This window comes from Pocillopora damicornis, chromosome 3 (genome assembly GCF_964200805.1).
Source record: "Pocillopora damicornis chromosome 3, jaPocDami1.2, whole genome shotgun sequence".
NCBI classification, from domain to species: Eukaryota; Metazoa; Cnidaria; class Anthozoa; order Scleractinia; family Pocilloporidae; genus Pocillopora; species Pocillopora damicornis.
This window is the reverse complement of record NC_142672.1, coordinates 1,167,719-1,187,845: the sequence shown is the minus strand read 5'-3', so window position 1 is coordinate 1,187,845 and position 20,127 is coordinate 1,167,719. Positions and strand designations below refer to the sequence as shown.

The 20,127-nt window shown below is 38.7% G+C and overlaps 2 protein-coding genes across 6 annotated transcripts in view; one reads left to right on the top strand and one right to left on the bottom strand.

Annotated features, from left to right (window-relative positions):
* Positions 1 to 63: 63 nt before the first annotated feature.
* LOC149047758 (uncharacterized) lies at positions 64 to 10,145 on the bottom strand. Its single transcript, XM_089199689.1, has 8 exons — positions 10,001 to 10,145; positions 9,628 to 9,903; positions 5,229 to 5,368; positions 3,973 to 4,867; positions 2,761 to 3,516; positions 2,315 to 2,536; positions 1,177 to 1,444; positions 64 to 893 (listed from the first exon to the last, which is right to left on the bottom strand). The coding sequence occupies exons 2-8, from the start codon at positions 9,839 to 9,841 to the stop codon at positions 824 to 826; spliced, it is 2,565 nt and encodes an 854-aa protein (XP_089055815.1). The 5' UTR covers positions 9,842 to 9,903; positions 10,001 to 10,145; the 3' UTR covers positions 64 to 823.
* A 78-nt stretch (positions 10,146 to 10,223) lies between these two features.
* The window catches only part of LOC113674039 (uncharacterized), a 68,682-nt gene continuing 58,778 nt past the window's right edge, over positions 10,224 to 20,127 (top strand). For all 5 annotated transcript variants that reach the window (XR_016184792.1, XM_089199685.1, XM_089199686.1 and 2 more), the window contains exons 1-5: positions 10,224 to 10,534; positions 15,048 to 15,121; positions 16,025 to 18,290; positions 18,575 to 19,117; positions 19,404 to 19,946. Coding sequence is in view for 4 of the 5 variants with exons in the window: in XM_089199685.1 (XP_089055811.1) it covers positions 10,312 to 10,534; positions 15,048 to 15,121; positions 16,025 to 18,290; positions 18,575 to 19,117; positions 19,404 to 19,946 (3,649 nt within the window). In the remaining variant the exon portion in view is untranslated. The remainder of the gene's footprint in view (positions 10,535 to 15,047; positions 15,122 to 16,024; positions 18,291 to 18,574; positions 19,118 to 19,403; positions 19,947 to 20,127) is intronic.

Genomic DNA, 20,127 nt, shown 5'->3' with positions numbered 1-20,127 from the left:
CTACACAAAACTAATAGTTCACGATATCCTTTGAGGTATATCTGCGAGCAATGGAAAGTAGCGGAGTGAACGTTTTATTTTAAAGAAAGGACGGAAACCACGAAATCGTAAAATTAGTTCACGCTAACTCTCCCAGTTCAACGAACAAACAAAATTATTTCTAAATATGAAACTCCTTGAGAGTTTCCAATTACAGGTACAGCGAAAACCTTCATATTTAGAGCTAGGTAAAAATTTTAACTTGTTTTAACCCTGGTTATTGTTCCATAATTAATAGGAGAAAAAACACTTCGCACAGTAAAATTAATCGTCTGATACTAATCACTACTCACTATAAGTTCGTGCAGAGCAAACTATAGGTCAAATGAGGTTGACAATGGAAAGCAAATGAAAGGCAATTAAAAGCTCACTTCTATACATCCGGCTTTTCTCTTGAAGTTTGCATACCGCTGACAAAGAACAGGAAAGGGATGACAACTGTCGCAGAAGAAATTACAAAATGCCAAGAATCCATGCATGATGCATTGGGCACTTTTAAAAAGGTTGCCTTCTCTACTAGTGTTTTTGCAATTTTTGTTGTTGTTATTTACTTAAACCCTAAATAGTCAATTGAGAATATAAACAAGCTTTTAAGTCTTCACAGACTACCTACGTTTGAATAAAGGATTTTTTTCTGATAGTGTACACCTTAGCTGTCCCTACAGTGTACTAATTAAAAAAAACCAAATTTGAGAAAATGAAGAATAGAGAATCCTCACTTAATAGAAACTACGAACAGTCTCTATCGCGACTGTCATGAACTTTAACTTCCGGGAGTCAGTGATTAGCGGATTCCTTTGGCTGCCAAGTCTTCTTTGACCCGTCGGAGATAGTCTGGGTCGGGGTAACCGTACCTGTGATGATAATGACAACAATAGCAATAATATATTTGTAGTTTGCGTTACGCTTTTTTTCAGTTTCGTAATAAGGCCGTTAACCACACGACAAGCACATCGCAACATGCGTACATAGCCAGTGCTTTACCACTAGAAGATATTTGAAAGAATCTGTGTCGATCACAAGAGTTAAGCTTGGAAGTCCAAATATTTACAGCAAGTTCGATTCTGACGTATTTTTGTTTTTACTTGATAAGTAGAGAACATGATCTTTAGATGATACCACTTAACTCTCACTCACCCCTGAGGACCTCCATAAGTACTTGTCTTGTGGTGAATATCATTCCAGGTAATCTGGTTTGACAGTCCAGATGATACTGATGTACCCACAGTGAAAATCAACCGAGCATCAAAGGCTCTCCTTAGAAGCGCCAGTACCTCTCTCCCCTCTTGATTATCGGGAAGGTATGCGGAGCGACTGGTGGTACCGTACCTTTGACCAGGATTTGGATGCTCTGGGCCTTGAGTTCCAGATGGAAAGTAATAGTTGATGCAAATTGTTTTGAAGCCTGTATTTAAATTGCATTCAGAAAATTACTGCCAGCATTTTTCTTATTAAAAAATGCAGATTTAAACAAAATTTTAAAGCCCCAATTGTGGATGATACAGTCAAATTTATACAGGAAGCCAGTATAAACCTTAGGAGCAGATGAACCTTTTAAAAATTGACTAACATATTACTTGGCATTCTTACAAGTATGGAAATGATTATCTCAGGTGAAATTTCAAAGGCGCAAAGGATCAATTATTTAATGAATCAATTTAGCTGGCCAAAGTTGATATTGGACACATTAAAGTTGGCACTCTCCTGTCAAAAACCTTGGAGTCTGGTTTGACTCAAACCTATCTATGGTTGATCATATCACCAAGACTTGCTCTGCGGCGTTTTACTATCTTCGTAACATTAGAAGAATTAGAAAATATTTAACAAAAAAATGCACGGAGACACTTATTCATGCCTTTATATCTAGTCGCTTGGACTGTTGTAACAGCCTCCTATTTGGAGTTCCTGAGTGCCATCTTCACAAATTACAGAGTTCAGAATGCAGCTGCACACCTTATATTCCAGGAGAGCAGATTTTGTCATATCACACCTCTGCTCAAATCATTATACTGGCTGCCTGTAAAATATCGCATAGTTTTTAAAATTACCTTAATTACTTTTAAAGCAATACATGGTCTTGCCCCGGCCTACATAAGTGAGCTGATTTCTGTTAGAGACACCGGAAGTTCCTGCTAATTTTCGACCAGAAGTCCACTTACGACAAGGGGATCTAAAACTTTGTATAGTTAAAATACCTCGTAATATTTCTTTATTGTGTCAATGGTTATTCCAATTTTGGATCATTATTTATGCGTTATTCCTTTAACTTTATTACCTAAATAGCCTGGTAGACTCTGATAAAGTCTCTGAACCTTCATTTCTCCTTTGGGTTGATTCCCCTGAACAGCACCTTGAGGTTCCTTACACACTGGACACCTGTTGTCATACTTCAAAGCTCTCTCCACACAGCTGGTGCAGAAGACATGCTTACATTTCAAAGTTCGTGCATTTTTCAAGGTATCGAGGCAAATGGCGCATTTGTCATCCTTATCAGCTCCTATAGAAGCATAATCCATGTTAGGAATAACATAACATACTAAGATATACGTGAATTAATAATCCTTCTGGGAAATTATTACGATAAATGCAACATCTCTGAAATGCAAAGTCTCTGTAACCGAAACGCTTTCCTTACCACAAGGGGTAAAAAACACGACAGGCACTCAATTGAATTCCTCTATATTTCAAGATAATTTTCTCCTTTATGAAACATGAAACTACCTTCTGATGATGCTGAGGGCCTCTTTTCGCCACCAACCTCTTCAACACTATTTCCTTTTAATGAGTCGCTGAAGGACTTTTGCGAGGAGTTGATATCCGGTGTCAGCGGATGATTCACATCGTTTGGTCGACTTGTTCCTTTGTTTTCACCCCGGTTTGGTCTCGATGGGTTGGGTGTCTTTAGGCCACCTGCTAAAAGGCTATCTTTTTGGATTCGGAAAAACTCGATGAATTCTTTCTTAAAAACTTTCACTGTCAAATCATCGATGTTCACAAATCTAATATCAATCAAAGTCGACTTCGACGGATCTCTTTGCGTGACGTATTCTTTCACGGCATCAAACATAATTTTAGCACAAATATCTTTCGGCATACCATAGATTCCTGAGCTGATCGCTGGAAAGGCAATCGACTTACATTTTTTGCCGCTTGCAGCTGCAAGGCTTTCTAGACAAGCCATTCTTAAAGCTCTTTTGCATTTTTCTTGTTCTGCTTTCCGCCACATGGGACCAACAGCATGGATGATTCTTTTACATGGCAACTTACCAGCCCCAGTCATGGCTACCTCTCCATCCTTCAGGAGGCCGTGTTGACGGATGTAGTTATCCGACTCTTTCTGTATACCATAGCCTCCTTTCTTGATAACAGCACCAGCGACTCCGGCGCCATGATCCAGTTTGGTATTGGCTGCATTCACAATCGCATCAACTTGTTGATCTGTGATGTCACCTTTCATAACAGAAAGCTTTACTGAACCTGTGCAATAAAAAAAGCTGATTATTAATACAAAGGCTGTATTTTATATTACTTCGATGTTTACACTATCTAGTTTTTAGCCCTGTACATTTTTCTTTCATACAACCTATGAAGGAAATGTGGAAATAAGGATTTTGCATTATACTTCAGTTGGAGTTATAGTCAGCACATTACATTGTCATATCTAAAGAAAACAATATTCAGGATAATATCAGGTTCGTATTGCTCATCATTCTTTAAGTCTTAAGCTTGTGTAAAAAAACGCTGTAGTTTTTAAACATTTGATGATATGTGCAAATCAAATCCATGGTCAACAAAGGAGAGTAACGGCTAAATAACTACCAGGTATTCTCTCCTTGTCAAGAACTCATACGGTCAAACTTGATTTAAGACGAATTTACATCTATCAAACACGCATTTGCGCAGATAGAAGAGATGCATCAATGTTGCACTTACCCAGTTTGTGTTCCAATGGATCTTCACCATCAGAATCGTCGTCACCTTCAACTGTCCAATCCTTGTTCCAACCCTCAGGTTCCGGTGCTGTACAATTAATCAGACGTTCTTTGAGAAGCTCACTGAGAAATTGTTCCACGAAGCAATCTTCACCGTAGACTTTCCAGTGTTTGCGGTCATCGCATATTTCAACTAGGACGGTGTGTGCCTTGCCCATGTCCCTGATACGTTGCCTCACACGTGTTGGTGATTCCTCGTCTCTTGGAATAAATTGTTCGAGTTTCATGCGCTTATGTACATCTTGATAAAGGGTAATGAAAGCATCGCATCCCTCCTCAAATTCTCTAACAGTGCAGCGTCCGGTTGGTGCCACGGTGACTTTGTCGTTGACGGCTTCTTTGTGCACTTTTATTTTGAAATCTCTTTCGATTTTCTGTAATGTTTCGCTATGGGCTTTGACAAACAAAGGAAAAAATTTCTGCGTCGTTTCGTATTGTTGAGGTTCCATACCTGAAGATTCTTTCTCTTCAATGTCGTCGTCGGTGCCTAAGTATTTCGCAACACATGCTTCGCCCTCATTTTCCAATTTCTCAGCCTCACTTGATGTAGGACTTGAACGTTTTGCTGAACGTTTCACTGACCTCCCTTTCTTGTCCGAGTCATCGGAAGTTGACGATCTCAAATCTGAATTCTGGAAATCTTTTAGGTAGTGGCTCAAGAAATCTCGACTCTGCTTTACCTGTTGGAACTTCCCTGATAGTACGAAGCCTTCACTTGCATCGTGGAACTCGATCTCAGTCTCGTCCCTAACTTTGTTGAGAACATGTTTTATTTCTTCACGGGTGTAGTTTCTAAATACTTCATTATGGATCCAAGCCGATACCCGCCGAAAGATCTACGAAAGAATGACATAAATTCATAAATGGCAATATGTGACGGGCAAGTAAAATCTGTCAGGAATAACTGAGAAAGCGATAATTCCGATATGCCTCTGAAAAAACAGGGTAATGATCAATTGGGCAAAGTACACTGTAAAAAATAATTCAACCCGTTCGGTTTGCTTTAATCATGTGTGAGCCTCAACAACATTCTTGCCATTTTAACGTTGGTATTTTCCCTGTTTACTAACTCACTGATATACACACCTCGAGAGCACGTGTGGCTTGGGTTTGAGAGGGAGGAGGAGAGGAGCGGGCGGAGGGAGGTGAGATTAATTGTATTCGGATTTAAAATTAATAATGGCTATTTTAACTTGCCTCCGGTGTGTTTGCTATTTCCATCTCGGCCAATGGTCTAACGTTTAGCGGTACATCATTACGATCATCATGACCATCACCATCATGACCATTACCATTACGACTAAGACAATGCTCCTCTTTGACCACAGAAGTAGCAACTGAAAAATTAATTGAAAACAAAATATCAAAATAACAACCTTAAAAAATTAAATCATTCAAAATTTATTAACTAACGCTCCCCCGTAAATGAACAACATGGATTGACTGCCAATTATATTAGGTACTACTGTTATGAAAATTGATTCGGTGAATCTGACTGAGAAACTAATGGAGTTCAAGTGACATTCGCAGTTCTTAATTTGTACTGAGATTTTATCTCCATTTAAAGTTGAGTTAAATTATAAATGATTGGGTTATTTCGGTGAAAGAAGCTTAGTTATGAATGACGAATAACGGCTATAAATGGGAAATGAATTACGAATATCAAGGTTTGAACCTGCAGAATAATGCAATAAAGTAATACCTGTGGAATAATAAATAACAAGCAGTGTTTTGTTCGTAAACCCTAATACTTTTTGGTAAGCTTTTCATGATGGTTAAGAATTCTTGACTAAGCCACACCAATGAGCCCTATCTAATAATATGCCTTTCATATAAAGTCTAAGAGCCAAGTCAGACCAAAATTTTGTCAGGTTGTTGATCCCTTGTTGCCTTGTCAAAAAAGGTCCTTTTAACAAGGAAAATTTAATTCCAGTGAAGCAATTTTGTATAGAACTAAACAATTTGAAAGGATTTATCACAAATAATTAAAAAATATGAATATATAAATATATATATATGTGGAATAATGAGGAATCTGGGTCCAGTTAATCAGCTTCCACCCCTGATGATTGATTGAAAGCCCAAAAAGAGATTGATCCAAGACAGTATTTTTGGATAATTTCCTCACACAAAAGCCCATGCACTCATTAATGATTCCTGACTAACTCAGTGACAGGGGCATTCTTTCACACGGTCAAGTATAACATGTCTAAGAAAAATGGTCATATACCATAATCAAATTGGCAGTCTTTCATAACATTTGTTTCCTTTCATGAAAATGGATGATAAATTATGATCCTTTAACCACATAGCATATTCAAATATAGCTCAATACTCCCTTGCTATAATGATTCATGATGGTTAAGTGGGTTAATAATCATCAAAGATCAGTCTGAACAACCTGACAATGAGATATGACTGGTATCACAATCAAATATCGAGATATTCTAACAATTAACACAATTCTCTTATACAAAAATGAATAAATTAATTTTAATGCACAATTGAAAGGTGTTCAAATGTATATTCATTTGCAAATTAAAGATTTTATACCTATATATACATGTACTCAGCAAATATAAATAGATAACTTTTCATGATCAATCATATCAAAAAAATTATAAAAATCAGTCACATCAAAAAAGCCAGTGAAATCTAGAAGTTCTGTCAGATTTGACCATTAGGTTTGTGAGCCTTGCAGGTCGCTCACAAGTAAATTGCTTAGGGCCTCTTCATATAAGCCTGGTCAACCATGGATACTGATTGAGAACACAACTTGCCACTGGTGTTTCCAAGGGAGAATTAATTAGCGTATCATGACAAGCCAACAGTGAAATTCAGTGAATGAACTATTAAAATATAGAAAAAATTTGCCCTGCTATAGCCTGACATAACATATTTGCCCAACTCAACATAAAGGTGCTTAAAGCCTGAACACTGACTCTGAATTAGCTAACAGAACACCTTCAGGAAGATTTATGATCAAGTCTCGTAATTACAAAACCTGGTATTCTCTTACTGTCACACTACAAGAATATCCTTATGCAATATCAAATAAGGGGGAGGATTAATTTATGACATAGATATCAAATTCCAGACTTTCTTAAATGTCTTAAAACAAATACTGTCACTCCGTGCAGTGAAACACCTTACTTCACATATGAAGAAAACAAAATTATGGTACCATTAGGTTATCAAGTTGAACATTGCCTATTCAAGTTTCAATTACTATTTTTTTTTTTTATTTATGAACAGTAGCAAGTTGATAAAATTCAAATTAAAACAAAACAAACAAACAAATTTTTTAGTGTAAGCACAGTCCTGCTTTGCTATTTTTTGGTCAGAAGAAGTAGCTCTTCCTCAAGCTGAGTTCAATATGCAGGTGATCTGACTTGTATTTGTGGTTCTTGAAATGCATTGTTTCAGAAATTGTATTTGATTAAGGTACAAAATTAATAACTATAACAAATAAACAGAACATTACTTGTTGTCAGTCTACATGTGGATACAAACCGGTATCCACATTTAGTGGACAGTGAACATAGCCTATCCAAGTTTTAATAACTAAATATTTTTTTCAATTCATGAACAGTAGTAAGTTGATAAAATTCAAATTAAAAAAAAAAACAAAACAAAGAAAAAACATTTTTTAGTGTAAGCACAGTCCTGCTTTGCTATTTTTTTTTTGGTCAGAAGAAGTAGTTCTTCTTCAAGTTGAGTTCAATATGCAGGTGATCTGACTTGCATTTGTGGTTCTTGAAATGCACTGTTTCAGAAATTGTATTTGATTGAAGTACAAAATTAAAAACTATACACATAGAACATCACTTGTTGTCAGTCTACATGTGGATACAAAGGTATCTTTCCATTAAGATAATTGTTTAGCTTCATTTCAGTATTTCTAATTACAATTTCTCTTTTAAACTGTCCATTATCACCACACTTTGTTTCTATCGAGTTGCACTGGAGAGCTGGATTGAGAGAAAAAGTCATGTCATCTACCAGGAGCAATGGGCTCCTGCATCTACTTATCAGTTGAATTTTTCAAGGAATGTATCCAGTTTATTATGAACACAAGAGACAAAACAACTTTAACAGATATCCCCCTTACAACATCTCTCCTAGGTTCTTATTTTTTTTACCAGCAACACTAGTTTGACTTATTGAAACCCTTTACATGGCCATAGGCTGTCTTGCGCAAGAATTACATTGTATTATCAACAATCGCAGATAAAATTCAGGTACCAATTACATAGCCCCCATAATACATCTAGCCCCAATCTGGTATGTATGAAAAAGTATTATGAAAACAACAACAAAATATTCATCAAATAATTAACCTTAGCCAATGAATGATTAAAGGACCTAATGGCGCCTTTAATATGCTTGACACTATTCACATCTATCAACTGTGATATGCTAATCAGAGCAAGTGAAGTTATAGGAGCTTTGATAGTCAATTTGATTAGTAAACACAGCAATCTGATGCAAACTACAGTAACTACAATGAAATAAATCTTAAGCATGCAAGGTATTTCCAGGGTCACTATCAAAAACAAGCAAATGTCTTATACAAAATGCAATTCAGTGACCAGTTCACAGTTGAAGAGTGCAAATCATTGAGGAAAACATCTTCAAACTGTTATTGTAAATATGTCTGCAGGGGAAGCAGGACACTAACTATTAGCAAGAGAACTGGATGATAATTTTTACATTCAGTCAAGGTATCATTCTACTCATAAGCATACAAACAGTGTTTTTAAATGTAATAGGATGAGTATATATAACTCCAAGTGTGGAAGTGTGTGTCTTCGCTTTTGGAAATGAGTAAATCCACAATTTAAACAAGAGTTCAAAAACTACTCTATCAAAATAGAGAGCTGAGCACCTCAAAGAGTTTGTGTTGAGAGAGCTCCAACTATATTACACAGACCAGTATCTGCTGAATTATTAGGGATGAAGGACATGAAAAGTTGAGAAGAATTTTAAAAAGATGCATATAATGATGTCAAGTTAATCACTCCGGAGTGGAACTGTACACATAACAGCTATCAATTTCAAGCTTTTGTGTTCAGTTGCGCGTAATGGTTATTAAATCTTTCATAACTATTATCCTTTGGAAACGTCGACAAATTTCTCCTTCTTGATCAAGATACATTGCAATCACACTCTTGATTCTTAATTGACCGATATGCCATTAATCTGCCAGAATTTTCGTTCAATTATAAATCGACCTTTCTTCAAACAGTGCAGCTACATTATAGTGTAGAAATTTTGCTCATCGAAGCAGATTTATCAATCTTTCATTTCGAGCCTGAAGCAATCAACCTGATGAAAGAGCATTTAGCTCCTTGGTTATTTCTGACTTGAAAAAAAAATAATACTTAAGACAACGTTCAGTTCTGAATCCTTCTATTTGACGACAAAATCCCTTAAAGGCGAAGTCACTTCACGAGGCAAGTCTATGTAACGGGAGGCTTGCTTAAAATAGAAAGTAAAGTGATTAATCCTTTCTCAGTTGAGCCTATCCCACAGAAAGCGACAAACTAAGTCACCGAGGAGCGAAATACATTTCACACATCCGCTTCGATAATACCTGATGGATCGTAGAAAATGATGACTGCGACTCTCATTTTTGTGATGTGAATACATTCGATGTCTCCGCCACCATATTTACGTTTCTGGAAATGTATCACCAGCTCGTTTGCTGTTGTACTCAATGGGAAGCCAGTCACATATATCCCCCTCGATGCATTGTCTTTGTTTACGACAACATCGTCTTTTTCGAGAGAGCACCTCTCGTTCTCCATTCTCAAAGGCTACCAAATTCTCTTTCACGAAGCACAACACATCAAAATTTCAGACTGCCAACCTGAAAAGTGAAACTTCATTGGTAAGCGGAAGTAGATATTCCGGGAATCCGCGCACCGAATTCCCGGAAAAATCCTTTCTCTATCTTCATAAAGTACCTTGAATTTGACTCGATCCAAAGCTGCCTGGTTTTAGATGGGAAGTGCACCAAAAGGGTTATCTTTCACAAATTAGACGATAGCGAAAAATTCCAGAGTCAGCATGTTTCAAAGACAAGTTTGGTGTGCTCTAAATCACTTTTTCTGTGCTTTCTTCCGCGCAGGCTTTATGCCTCGGTTTGGTGACTCAGTACTACTCCCACTCTTCCTATTTCCACGAAATGTGAACAACACTGAACTCTTTGTTGCGTCTTTAGGGACTTCATCAGCTTAATATATAGATCGCGCAAGTATTTGTTTCATTTACTACTATGGCAGAGATGAATGACCATCCAGAGTCAGTCAAATCCCAGCTAGGACATTTGAGCGTCGAAAACTTGGCGAGAACTGTGGTAATATCGAACATACCGCGAGAAATTACAGAAGATGAAATTCATATATATTTCCAGAAAAGTAAACACGGCGGTGGAGAAGTCGATGATATTTGGATGGTAAAGGAAGGGGAAGCGGTCATTGTCTTTGAAAACCCTGAAGGTAGTTTAATATGTAAAATTTACTCATATGTTTATTCTCTTATATGTTTTAGTCAGCGATGAAGTGAAAACTAAGTGCGATCGTCGTCATATCACTTCCGGCTTCATTTTGTTTACTCCTTGTTTACTACAAACTTATGAAACTCGACTTGCGGAAATTTTACGTGAGATTGACCGAGGAAAAATCCCCTCATAGACTTTTTGGTCAAAATTCTTGTGCAGCTTTACGTTTTTTGTTGTTTCATCCGCTTGAATTCGCAAGAGTACAAAAACAGCTCCGCTGGCCTTTGGAACCTGAGGCAGTGTTTACCGATAGCGAAATTTACGTTATGAGGAGTAAATGAGAGGACTTTTGAATGTGTAGGTGGCGGGTTGTCACTTCTTAAAAAGAAAAAGAAAAGCATTTTGAGCTCATGAGAGAAATCTGGAACGAGAAAGAGACCGTAAGCATTGAGCTCACAAAGACTTATGGTTTCTAAGATTCAGACCTCAAACTTTTCAGCAGCTGAACTTAATTCCAAGCACTGAACGTCATTACGGTGTGCGCAATGTGGTTAGGCTTATAAAAATTTCGGCGTCTGAATCAATGCCGTTTTGAAGCCAGTCGAACAAGTTTCCAGGTTAGCTAGGCGAGAAAATGGCTAACTTTCGTTCCAAATTCAAGTAGCAGTTTTTAAGTGGTCAGACGCCGACCTTTGTCATTATTTTATTCAAGCTGTATTATGAGGGTCTGAATGGGGGGGTCAAAATGTCGGTTGTCGGTTAAAATTTCATTACTTTGTCGGTTGTCGGTTAAGATTTTTGACCTTTGTCGGTTGTCGTTAAATCTCAGTTAATAATTAAAAATACACGTTAATTATTCACATTTATCATGCAATTTGCCCAGTTTTAAGACTTTAAACTCTAGACGAAGTGTAATACTTGTAATAATTCATTATTTGTTTTCACTTAAACCTCGTTAACGCTGTTTTTTAATTTAGCAACGTGCTCATCTACCCCACTTTTGTTTGCAAATCTAGTATACCGATAAAATTCACCAAAGCTTTTATTATAGATGTGAATTTGTTTCCTGTCGACTACGGGGCATCGAAGTAAATCAAGAGAGGTAAATTCTACAAAGAATGAAACACCCACTCTAGCCCCTGGGATACCTAATTTTAATTTGTAAGCTACGGAAGTCTTTTTTTTCCGAGACGTCCACAAAAACTCACTACACTTATTATTCAACGGCTCTCGTGGCTTTTCTGCGAGGTTTCTTTTTTTTCTCTTTTTTTTGCCAAAAATTTGGTTGTCATACGTATCAATCTGCACCGTTAAATGGATTTTTTAACTGTTAGTACCTCTTACATGTCGAGACGCACAAATGCACGAACAGCCCTGCCGGATCGGGTAACACACGCTCTGTTCAAAATCTGATTCCTCGTCATCCGAATCTGTCTCATGCTCATCGATTTGTACTTCTCTGTGATCCTCAAACACCTCAGTAACATCCCCTTCGTCCACAAATTGTATGCTGACAACGCGTTGTGCATTTGCTGACGATACAGTGTTTTCTTCAGGATATCGAAGCCTCTCTTCAGACTCGTCGGTGTGGTGAACGGCGCAGACAGCTGGCGGCAAGGCCCCAGCCTTATCTTTTGTGGTCTCACTCCTAACCGTCCGTTGGCGTACTGGTCTGTAACTCTTTAGCCACTCTTTGATCTGTCCTTCCATCCCTGGTGTTATGTCCTCACTTGGCAAAGGTGTTATCGTAGCTATAGCAGAAAGGGGCATGGCGGATTGAGGTACCGGATAGTAGGATTTGTCATGCGTGTAGTACTTTGCTGCCCATCTAGATGTGCGCTCCAGAGATTCCTTGCAAATTGTTCCAAAATCCTGGGCATATTGGCCATGGAATCAGCATCTAACTTTTTAAGATCTTCTTCCCTACCTGAGAAGATTGAGAATTTACAAATTTTTTGTTGTTTTCTGTGTTTTCAGCCATGATTTGGGCTTTAAAAATAGCTCCACGGTTTCTTTTACCAACGCTACAAGAAGACGGCGCGAACATTGGTTGTCTTGGTTTATTTTTAAAAATACATTTTAGCCCGGCAAATTCTTTATTTTAGCACGCAGAATGCGCCACCATGCCATCAAAGTGATAATAATACAGTTTTTAGCCGGAATTTAAAAGAAACTATCTTTACATAGCGAACGCACCAAGTGAGCGTTTTTCGTTGTATAAACAAGGCAGTGTTTATAAACAAGGAATACCGCAGAATTTCCAAAGTAGCGAAATTTATGACTTTTGAAAATCAGGTAAACGAACTACAAGTGCTAATTCAGCCCTACCATCCTGAAACTTTTGAAGGTCTCCTTGTTGCCTTTCGTTTCTCTCGATGTCACCTCCTTCAGTCATGATCCTCTTTGCCAGATTTTCATCTTCTTTTGCTTCTTCTCGTGATTTCCGTTTCCTTCTCTCTTTTGACTCGTCACCTTTCTTCTCAGTGTCGTTCATTGACTTCTGCTTGCTTTTATCAGATGTAGCCGGCGCCTTCAGCAACACTAGTGGCTTTCCGGTCCAGTTTGTGACCTCTTGGATAATGTGTACTAAAATATTAAATACCGTGTGTTTTAAGTTTTCTCTTTAGTAGGCTTTTGAGAAACTTACCCAGTTCTTATCAGCAAATGCTCGTCAAGATGTATAAAACGTGCACATCGAGCGAAATCTCTCGTGCGTAGCTTCCCTCGAGGAGAGAATTGAATATTATTTGAACGTCTGGTTTTCAGAAACGAATAAATTTAAGGGTGTGTATAAATAAACGGGGTCTTTAATATGTTAAGCTACACTGTTGTTCATTCACCAATTAATCAGAAAGAAGCTTATAAACTGATTTACTCGCTACTTCTTTGTAGAGATTTTTCTACTCAATTTTCGCATTCAAATGGACGGTGAAAAAGAAAAAAAAAACATTCCGCTCCACAAAACAACAAACAAAAAACGGTGGAACCAGAGTTTAACCACGTTAATATTTGAGCTTAATATTTAACTACAGAACTAAAGTGATTCATCAAACTCCGCTGCACGCGTTCCACACTTACCGTTGAGCTCACTGCTACTTTCATCCGATATTAAATTTGGAAGTTCAAGCTGCCATTGCCCATCCGTCACAATTGCAAAATTTTCGCATTTGCCCGCAGGCGATTTCGCCAGGCGAAATAACTTTAACGAAAATCCGCCAATTCCATATTGATGTGCCTGCTCCTTTAGTCCTAAAAACTCCGTAAGATGTTTTTTTAGTTCAGATACTCCTCTATGAGCTTCTTTGTCTACTGGGACCCTGCTTCGATGGCGACTTCTTCACCTTTTCGAAAAAAACTCACGATGACTTTAGCAATCCCAGTCATGACCCGACCGCATGAACAAACAACGAGCAATAAAAAGACAACAGCAGGGCGTCTTGTCAGCCCGATTACGAGCCGCTGTTCTAGAAATGAGCCCACGCTGCTCACCGAAAAGAAGGATCCCGTGGATTTAAAGTAATTTGAAGACAAGAAATTCTATAATTCGGCTAAATTTGGAATTAATGTGGTTACGTCGGGTGAAGAAGGATTTTCTGAGCTAGAAATCATCAAAATGCTGTTCTTTCTGAATACAAACATTCCTACCACGTCTGACCATGTCGGTTGTCGGTTAGAATTTATATGTCGCTAGTCGGTAATTTTTTCCCAGTTTCGTCGGTAGTCAGTAATTTTTTACGCCCTTTGTCGCTAGTCGGTTAACCCCATTCACACCCTCTATTATAGGTTCGGCTCGTGAGAAGTTCGGTATTTAAACCTGTGATGTAACGGAGATAGCTTGCTAACACGTGTCGCTCGCTCGTGAGCTACAATCTTTGTTTTTGCTTGCTTAACATACTAAGCAAGGTTATAAGCGAGCAAAACGTCAAGTCTACTCTCATATTCAAAACTGTGCAAAATCGATGAACTCAGGATAAAGTGCGTTGCTATACAAAATATCAAACCAAACTTTGTCTGAGCTAGACATTCTTCAGTTAACGATGGCAATAGTTCAGACCTGATATAGCTTAACAATAAAGCAGAAGAGAGTTTACATTTACGTTTTACAATAAGATGATTTTTTATCTGAAAAAACCATATATAACTTGTGCAGAAGAAAAAAGAAACATCGAAGATATCACCCTTCTGTGGTTTCCTTGCCGAATGATCAGTACTAATTATTATGACTAAGTTGAAATAGGTTGTTGTGCATGCAATAGTTTTACAAATATTTCAAATCCATTCTTTCATTGGTTTCTCTTCTTAGATTAACTTTAGGACTGTGACAATGTATCCGTATCTTACGAGGAAATAAGACTGTCGTCGCTGTTTGTTTGTTTGTTTGTTTTTTTTTTGTCTTAGTGAAACAGGCAGGAGATAGAACCTGTATATTGGGGTATTTTGTTGTCTGTTTTGTTCTAAAAATTAAATTCAAGACAACGAAACATTATTAGCATCTTTTCCTTCTTTATTAGTCGCTGACAGTGTATTAAAGCGCCCTCACGTGCTTGGAGGCAAAAAGGTGGATCTCAGACCATACAATACCCAGGTAACGATTTAAAGATAGTTCGTAAAGAAACTAGGAAGGTAATTGATAAGATATATTTTTTTAACTAGTAAATTTCCATTGACTGAGACTAATTTTATACTACCAGAACCTTTGTCCTCTTCCTTCTGATCATTTCGTTTGAAGCGTTACACCAGACTAGAGAATACAGCAAATGATTCTTTAGGTTGATTACAACTTCTATCGACCTCTACACTGTCTTTAGGAAAAACTTACCTTGAACAAGATAAGCCAACGAAGGAGCCTGGGTAATGAGAAGAAGAAAGCTTTCTCTCAGTTTTTCCATTTTCTATTCGCTCTTTTTCTCTTTAAATATTTACTATCCCCTTTTGCTTCGCTTTGTGAATCGTTTGTGGTTCTTTCGTAGTTCAGTTGCAGAATTCAACTTGAAATGACGAAAATGCCCGAAAAAGACCACAGCGATCACTTGATCAGTCTAACGTTTCATCCATAGTTTTAAGTGCTCTGTGTGGATCTAAACTGACCTATATTAGTGTAGTAATCTCTTGTAATTAAGTACAGACATCAATAATTATTGAACTACAGCTGCATCAAGAGCACCTGAGGGCTCTGCCACGTAGCAATCAGCAGTGCTTGGTAAACACACTTTACCTTTTTATTATTGCTTTTGTCATTTTGTTTATCTCAATTGGACAAGCCTATTTCTGACAATTTAAAATGGGCACTGAAAAGAGTTTCTAAAGTTGATGTTTCGAGCGTTAGCCCTTCGTCATTCGCTCTGACAGCGCTAATGCTCGAAAAGTCAGCTATAGAAACTCTTTACGGTGATTAGTTGACAAAATCAATCCATCTTGTCATACCACCCACCGACGCAGCACTGTAGCTTCTTCTGAAACTTACTTCCCATATTTCCGACATTGACAGGTTTTCTCGCGCGTTGCCGCTTTTGTGAGTTTCGACACGATGTCACCTCGGAAGTCAGAAAACCTGCTCGAAATGATGAAGGAAAAGGTTGACGTATCATGGCAATCCAAGGGTCATAATGGATTCGTTCTCTTGGGATCGATTAATCAACTAGAATTTGCTCATAGATATTTGCAAGAATTTTTTCTTCGGCGCCCATACCTACTGTTTAAGGAAGAAAGAATGGTGCAAGGAAAAGGTACCGTGAAGGCTCGACAAAATTCTGCAGAAAATTTTGAACAGGCCAAGAAAGACTCCCAGAAGATTGTTGAAGAGTGCACCTTTGAAGTTGAACCAAAGTTCATGAAATTATTCAAAAGGGTACACAAGCAAAAACTTGAACAAATAGAAAGGGAAAGCCACTTGAAGATAGTTTGGGCTGAAAATGAAGCTCGAGTTAAGATCAAACCTACACCTCTAACCGAAGGAACACACTATCAAGAAGGATGCAATGCTTTCATTGATTTGTACCAAACCATTCATCAGTCCATGAAGCGACAAGTGGTTGATATAAAAGACATCCACGATAATGAAAAAATCAAGGAGGTGATTGCATTCGTGGAAAGCAAGCATCCCGTCGTCATTGAGAAAGTAGAAGGTCGGTTAATCGTTTACAGCGAGGAAATTCATCTGAAGAGCTCAGTAAAGGCTCTTAAAAAAATGCTTGGACTGTCAAAAATCAGGGGCGACAATCCAAGGCATGGTCAAAGTAACATACGTCATTCGCCTCACCATCATGAACAGCCATTACCTAGGATCCTTCAGCAGACTTTGACAAATAACGTTAGATTATCTTTATACCAGGGAGACATAACTGATGAGCAAGTCCATGCCATTGTCAACCCAGCTAACGCATGGCTTCAACATTCTCAAGGTGTAGGTGGGGCAATTGTGAAAAAAGGAGGGAGTCAAATAATACATGATTCTCAGTATGTTATGTCTCATCGTAATGTTCCGCTACAACCTGGTGAAGCTGTTTACACCCGAGGTGGGCAAATGGCTAGTCATTATATAATCCATACAGTTGGGCCAGACTGGTCAGCCTATGCAGATAAGAGCGTCGCTGTGATAGTTCTTCGAAAGGCATGCATAAACTGTCTCCGACTTGCTGTGCAACTTCAGCTTTCCTCTATAGCCCTTCCAGCCATCAGCTCAGGCAATTGTGGTATGCCAAAAGAAGTCTGTGCTGGGACAATCTTTCGAGCGATTGACGAGTTTAGCACAAGTATAGATGCAGAATGTAGCACTCTCCGTGACATACGTGTCGTTATCATCGATACAGAAACTACTGAGGTCTTCCGTAGAGAATTCATTAACCGTTACTACTCGGAACAAAAGTCGCAAAATCAAATGGCAACTCAGAGAGGTCCATCGAGTGAGGAAGGAGAGAGCCCATTTTCCACTAACCGAGGAAGAGGTGACCCAGGGATTGATGACGAGTTACCTAATGTAAAACGTAAGAGTACACGGGATAATTTTACTGGATCAATAGGAAGACAGCACGGAGATGACTCCCATCAACGGGTTGAAGAGCAGCACCGGCAAACTTTTGAGGAAAGCAACTTAAAAGCAGCCAAGTGGCCTTTGGCAGAGAGTGTTGAAGCCCAAAATGTCGGAAGCGGTATGAATGTCACTAGGCACAAGGACGAGGGTCGTGATACTAACGAACGATATGAGAAAACAGCAAGGAGTTCTGTAAAATCGGTGCCTGGTAGAGGAGTCCTTGCTCCTAGCTTCTCTAGGAAAGGAGAAGGTGTCACAAAAGGTGCCACCGTTGGGAGAGTGATGAGCCATAAACCAACAAGGGCAATCAAGCATCCTCCTGTTCTCTCTGCGACAGAAGATGGTCTAAATATTGCAAAGAAACTCATGGGGATAGAAAATAACGAGCAATTCACAAACGAAGAAGAAGATAAACCCCCAGACAAGTCCGAGGAAGGCAATGAACTTGTGTATCCCTACAATGATCTTAGTGAGCCTTCAGCTAGTGGTCCTGTGCATTCAAATTCGAGTGCCCCAAAGACAGAGGAGACAGAAAGGGAAATACAAATGTCGCTTGAAATCACACCAGATCCTACCAATGCATCAGCATCAGGCAAAGGGAATGCACCAAATGATGTGCCATCATCAGCCGCAGGTACAACTCAAGGACCTGGACAGAACACAAGAAAAGAGAATGAGCCAGGGGTATCTTTACGTGAGGTGTCTCCACCAGAGAGGGACGAAGGTAGAATATATAATGATAATTTTATGATCGTCACTTGAATCAGTATTATATGTTGAGTTGTGACTGCCGTTATACAAGTAAAATCGTTTGTATGTTCGTTGATCGTTTCTATGTACTCTATAATTAGTAAGTCAACCATACCCTCGAACTTACGTATCAGTTGTTCTTATCCCATACTTTAAGGTCTTCCCGTTATTTCTTCGCTATTTTTTAAAAGAAAACAATTATTTGCCTGTCGTCGGTACAGTTATGTCTCTGGACTAAAAATTCCCTCAAAATTCCAGATCAGTCAGAAAGGGATATACAAATACCTCTTGAAATCACATCATATCCTACAAATGCATCAGCATCAGTCAAAGTGAATGCACCAATTGATGTGCCATCATCAGGCGCGGGTGCAACTCAAGGACCTGGACAGAATACAAGAAAAGAGAAGGAGCCAGGGGTATCTTTACGTGAGACAGAAAGGGAAATACAAATACCGCTTCAAATCACATCAGATCCAACAAATGCATCAGCATCAGGCAAAGTGAATGCACCGATTGGTGTGCCATCATCAGCCGCGGGTACAACTCAAGGACCTGGACAAAATACAAGAAAAGAGAAGGAGCCAGGGGTATCTTTACGTGAGACAGAAAAGGAAATACAAATACCGCTTCAAATCACATCAGATCCTACAAATGCATCAACATCAGGCAAAGTGAAAACACCAATTGGTGTGCCATCATCAGCCGCGGGTAGAACTCAAGGACCTGGACAGAACACAAGAAAAGAGAATGAGCCAGGGGTATCTTCACGTGAGGCGTCTCCACCAGAGAGGGACGAAGGTAGAATATGTAATGATGATTTTTTTTTATCGTTATTTGAATCAGTATCATATGTTGAGTTGTGGCTGCCTTTATACAAGTAAAATCGTTTGTATGTTCGTTGATCGTTTTTATGTACTCTATAATTAGTAAGTCAACCATACCCTCGAACTTACGTATCATTTGTTCTTATCCCATATTTTAAGGTCTTCCCGGCAATTCTTCGCTATTTTTTAAAAGAAAACAATTATTTGCCTGTCGTTGGTACAGTTATGTCTCTGGACTAAAAATTCCCTCAAAATTCCAGATCAGTCAGAAAGGGATATACAAATACCTCTTGAAATCACATCACATCCTACAAATACATCAACATCAGTCAAAGTGAATGCACCAATTGATGTGCCATCATCAGGCGCGGGTGCAACTCAAGGACCTGGACAGAATACAAGAAAAGAGAAGGAGCCAGGGGTATCTTTACGTGAGACAGAAAGGGAAATACAAATACCGCTTCAAATCACATCAGATCCAACAAATGCATCAGCATCAGGCAAAGTGAATGCACCGATTGGTGTGCCATCATCAGCCGCGGGTACAACTCAAGGACCTGGACAAAACACAAGAAAAGAGAAGGAGCCAGGGATATCTTTACATGAGACAAAAAGGGAAATACAAATACCGCTTCAAATCACATCAGATCCTACAAATGCATCAACATCAGGCAAAGTGAAAGCACCAATTGGTGTGCCATCATCAGCCGCGGGTACAACTCAAGGACCTGGACAGAACACAAGAAAAGAGAATGAGCCAGGGGTATCTTCACGTGAGGCGTCTCCACCAGAGAGGGACGAAGGTAGAATATGTAATGATGATTTTTTTTTATCGTTATTTGAATCAGTATCATATGTTGAGTTGTGGCTGCCGTTATACAAGTAAAATCGGTTGTATGTTCGTTGATCATTTTAATATCCTTGATAAGTAGTAAGTCAACCATACCCTCGAACCTACGTATCAGTTGTTCTCATTCCACAGTT

What these genes read in the sequence shown, in the direction of transcription:
- LOC149047758 (XM_089199689.1), bottom strand. Translation starts at nt 9,841, where the DNA reads ATGGAGAACGAGAGGTGCTCTCTCGAAAAAGACGATGTTGTCGTAAAC. An exon ending in TCCATTGGAACACAAACTGG is followed by an intron (nt 3,517 to 3,972) that starts GTAAGTGCAACA and finishes TTTATTGCACAG; the next exon opens with GTTCAGTAAAGCTTTCTGTT. An exon ending in GAGTCTACCAGGCTATTTAG is followed by an intron (nt 1,445 to 2,314) that starts GTAATAAAGTTA and finishes ATTTAAATACAG; the next exon opens with GCTTCAAAACAATTTGCATC.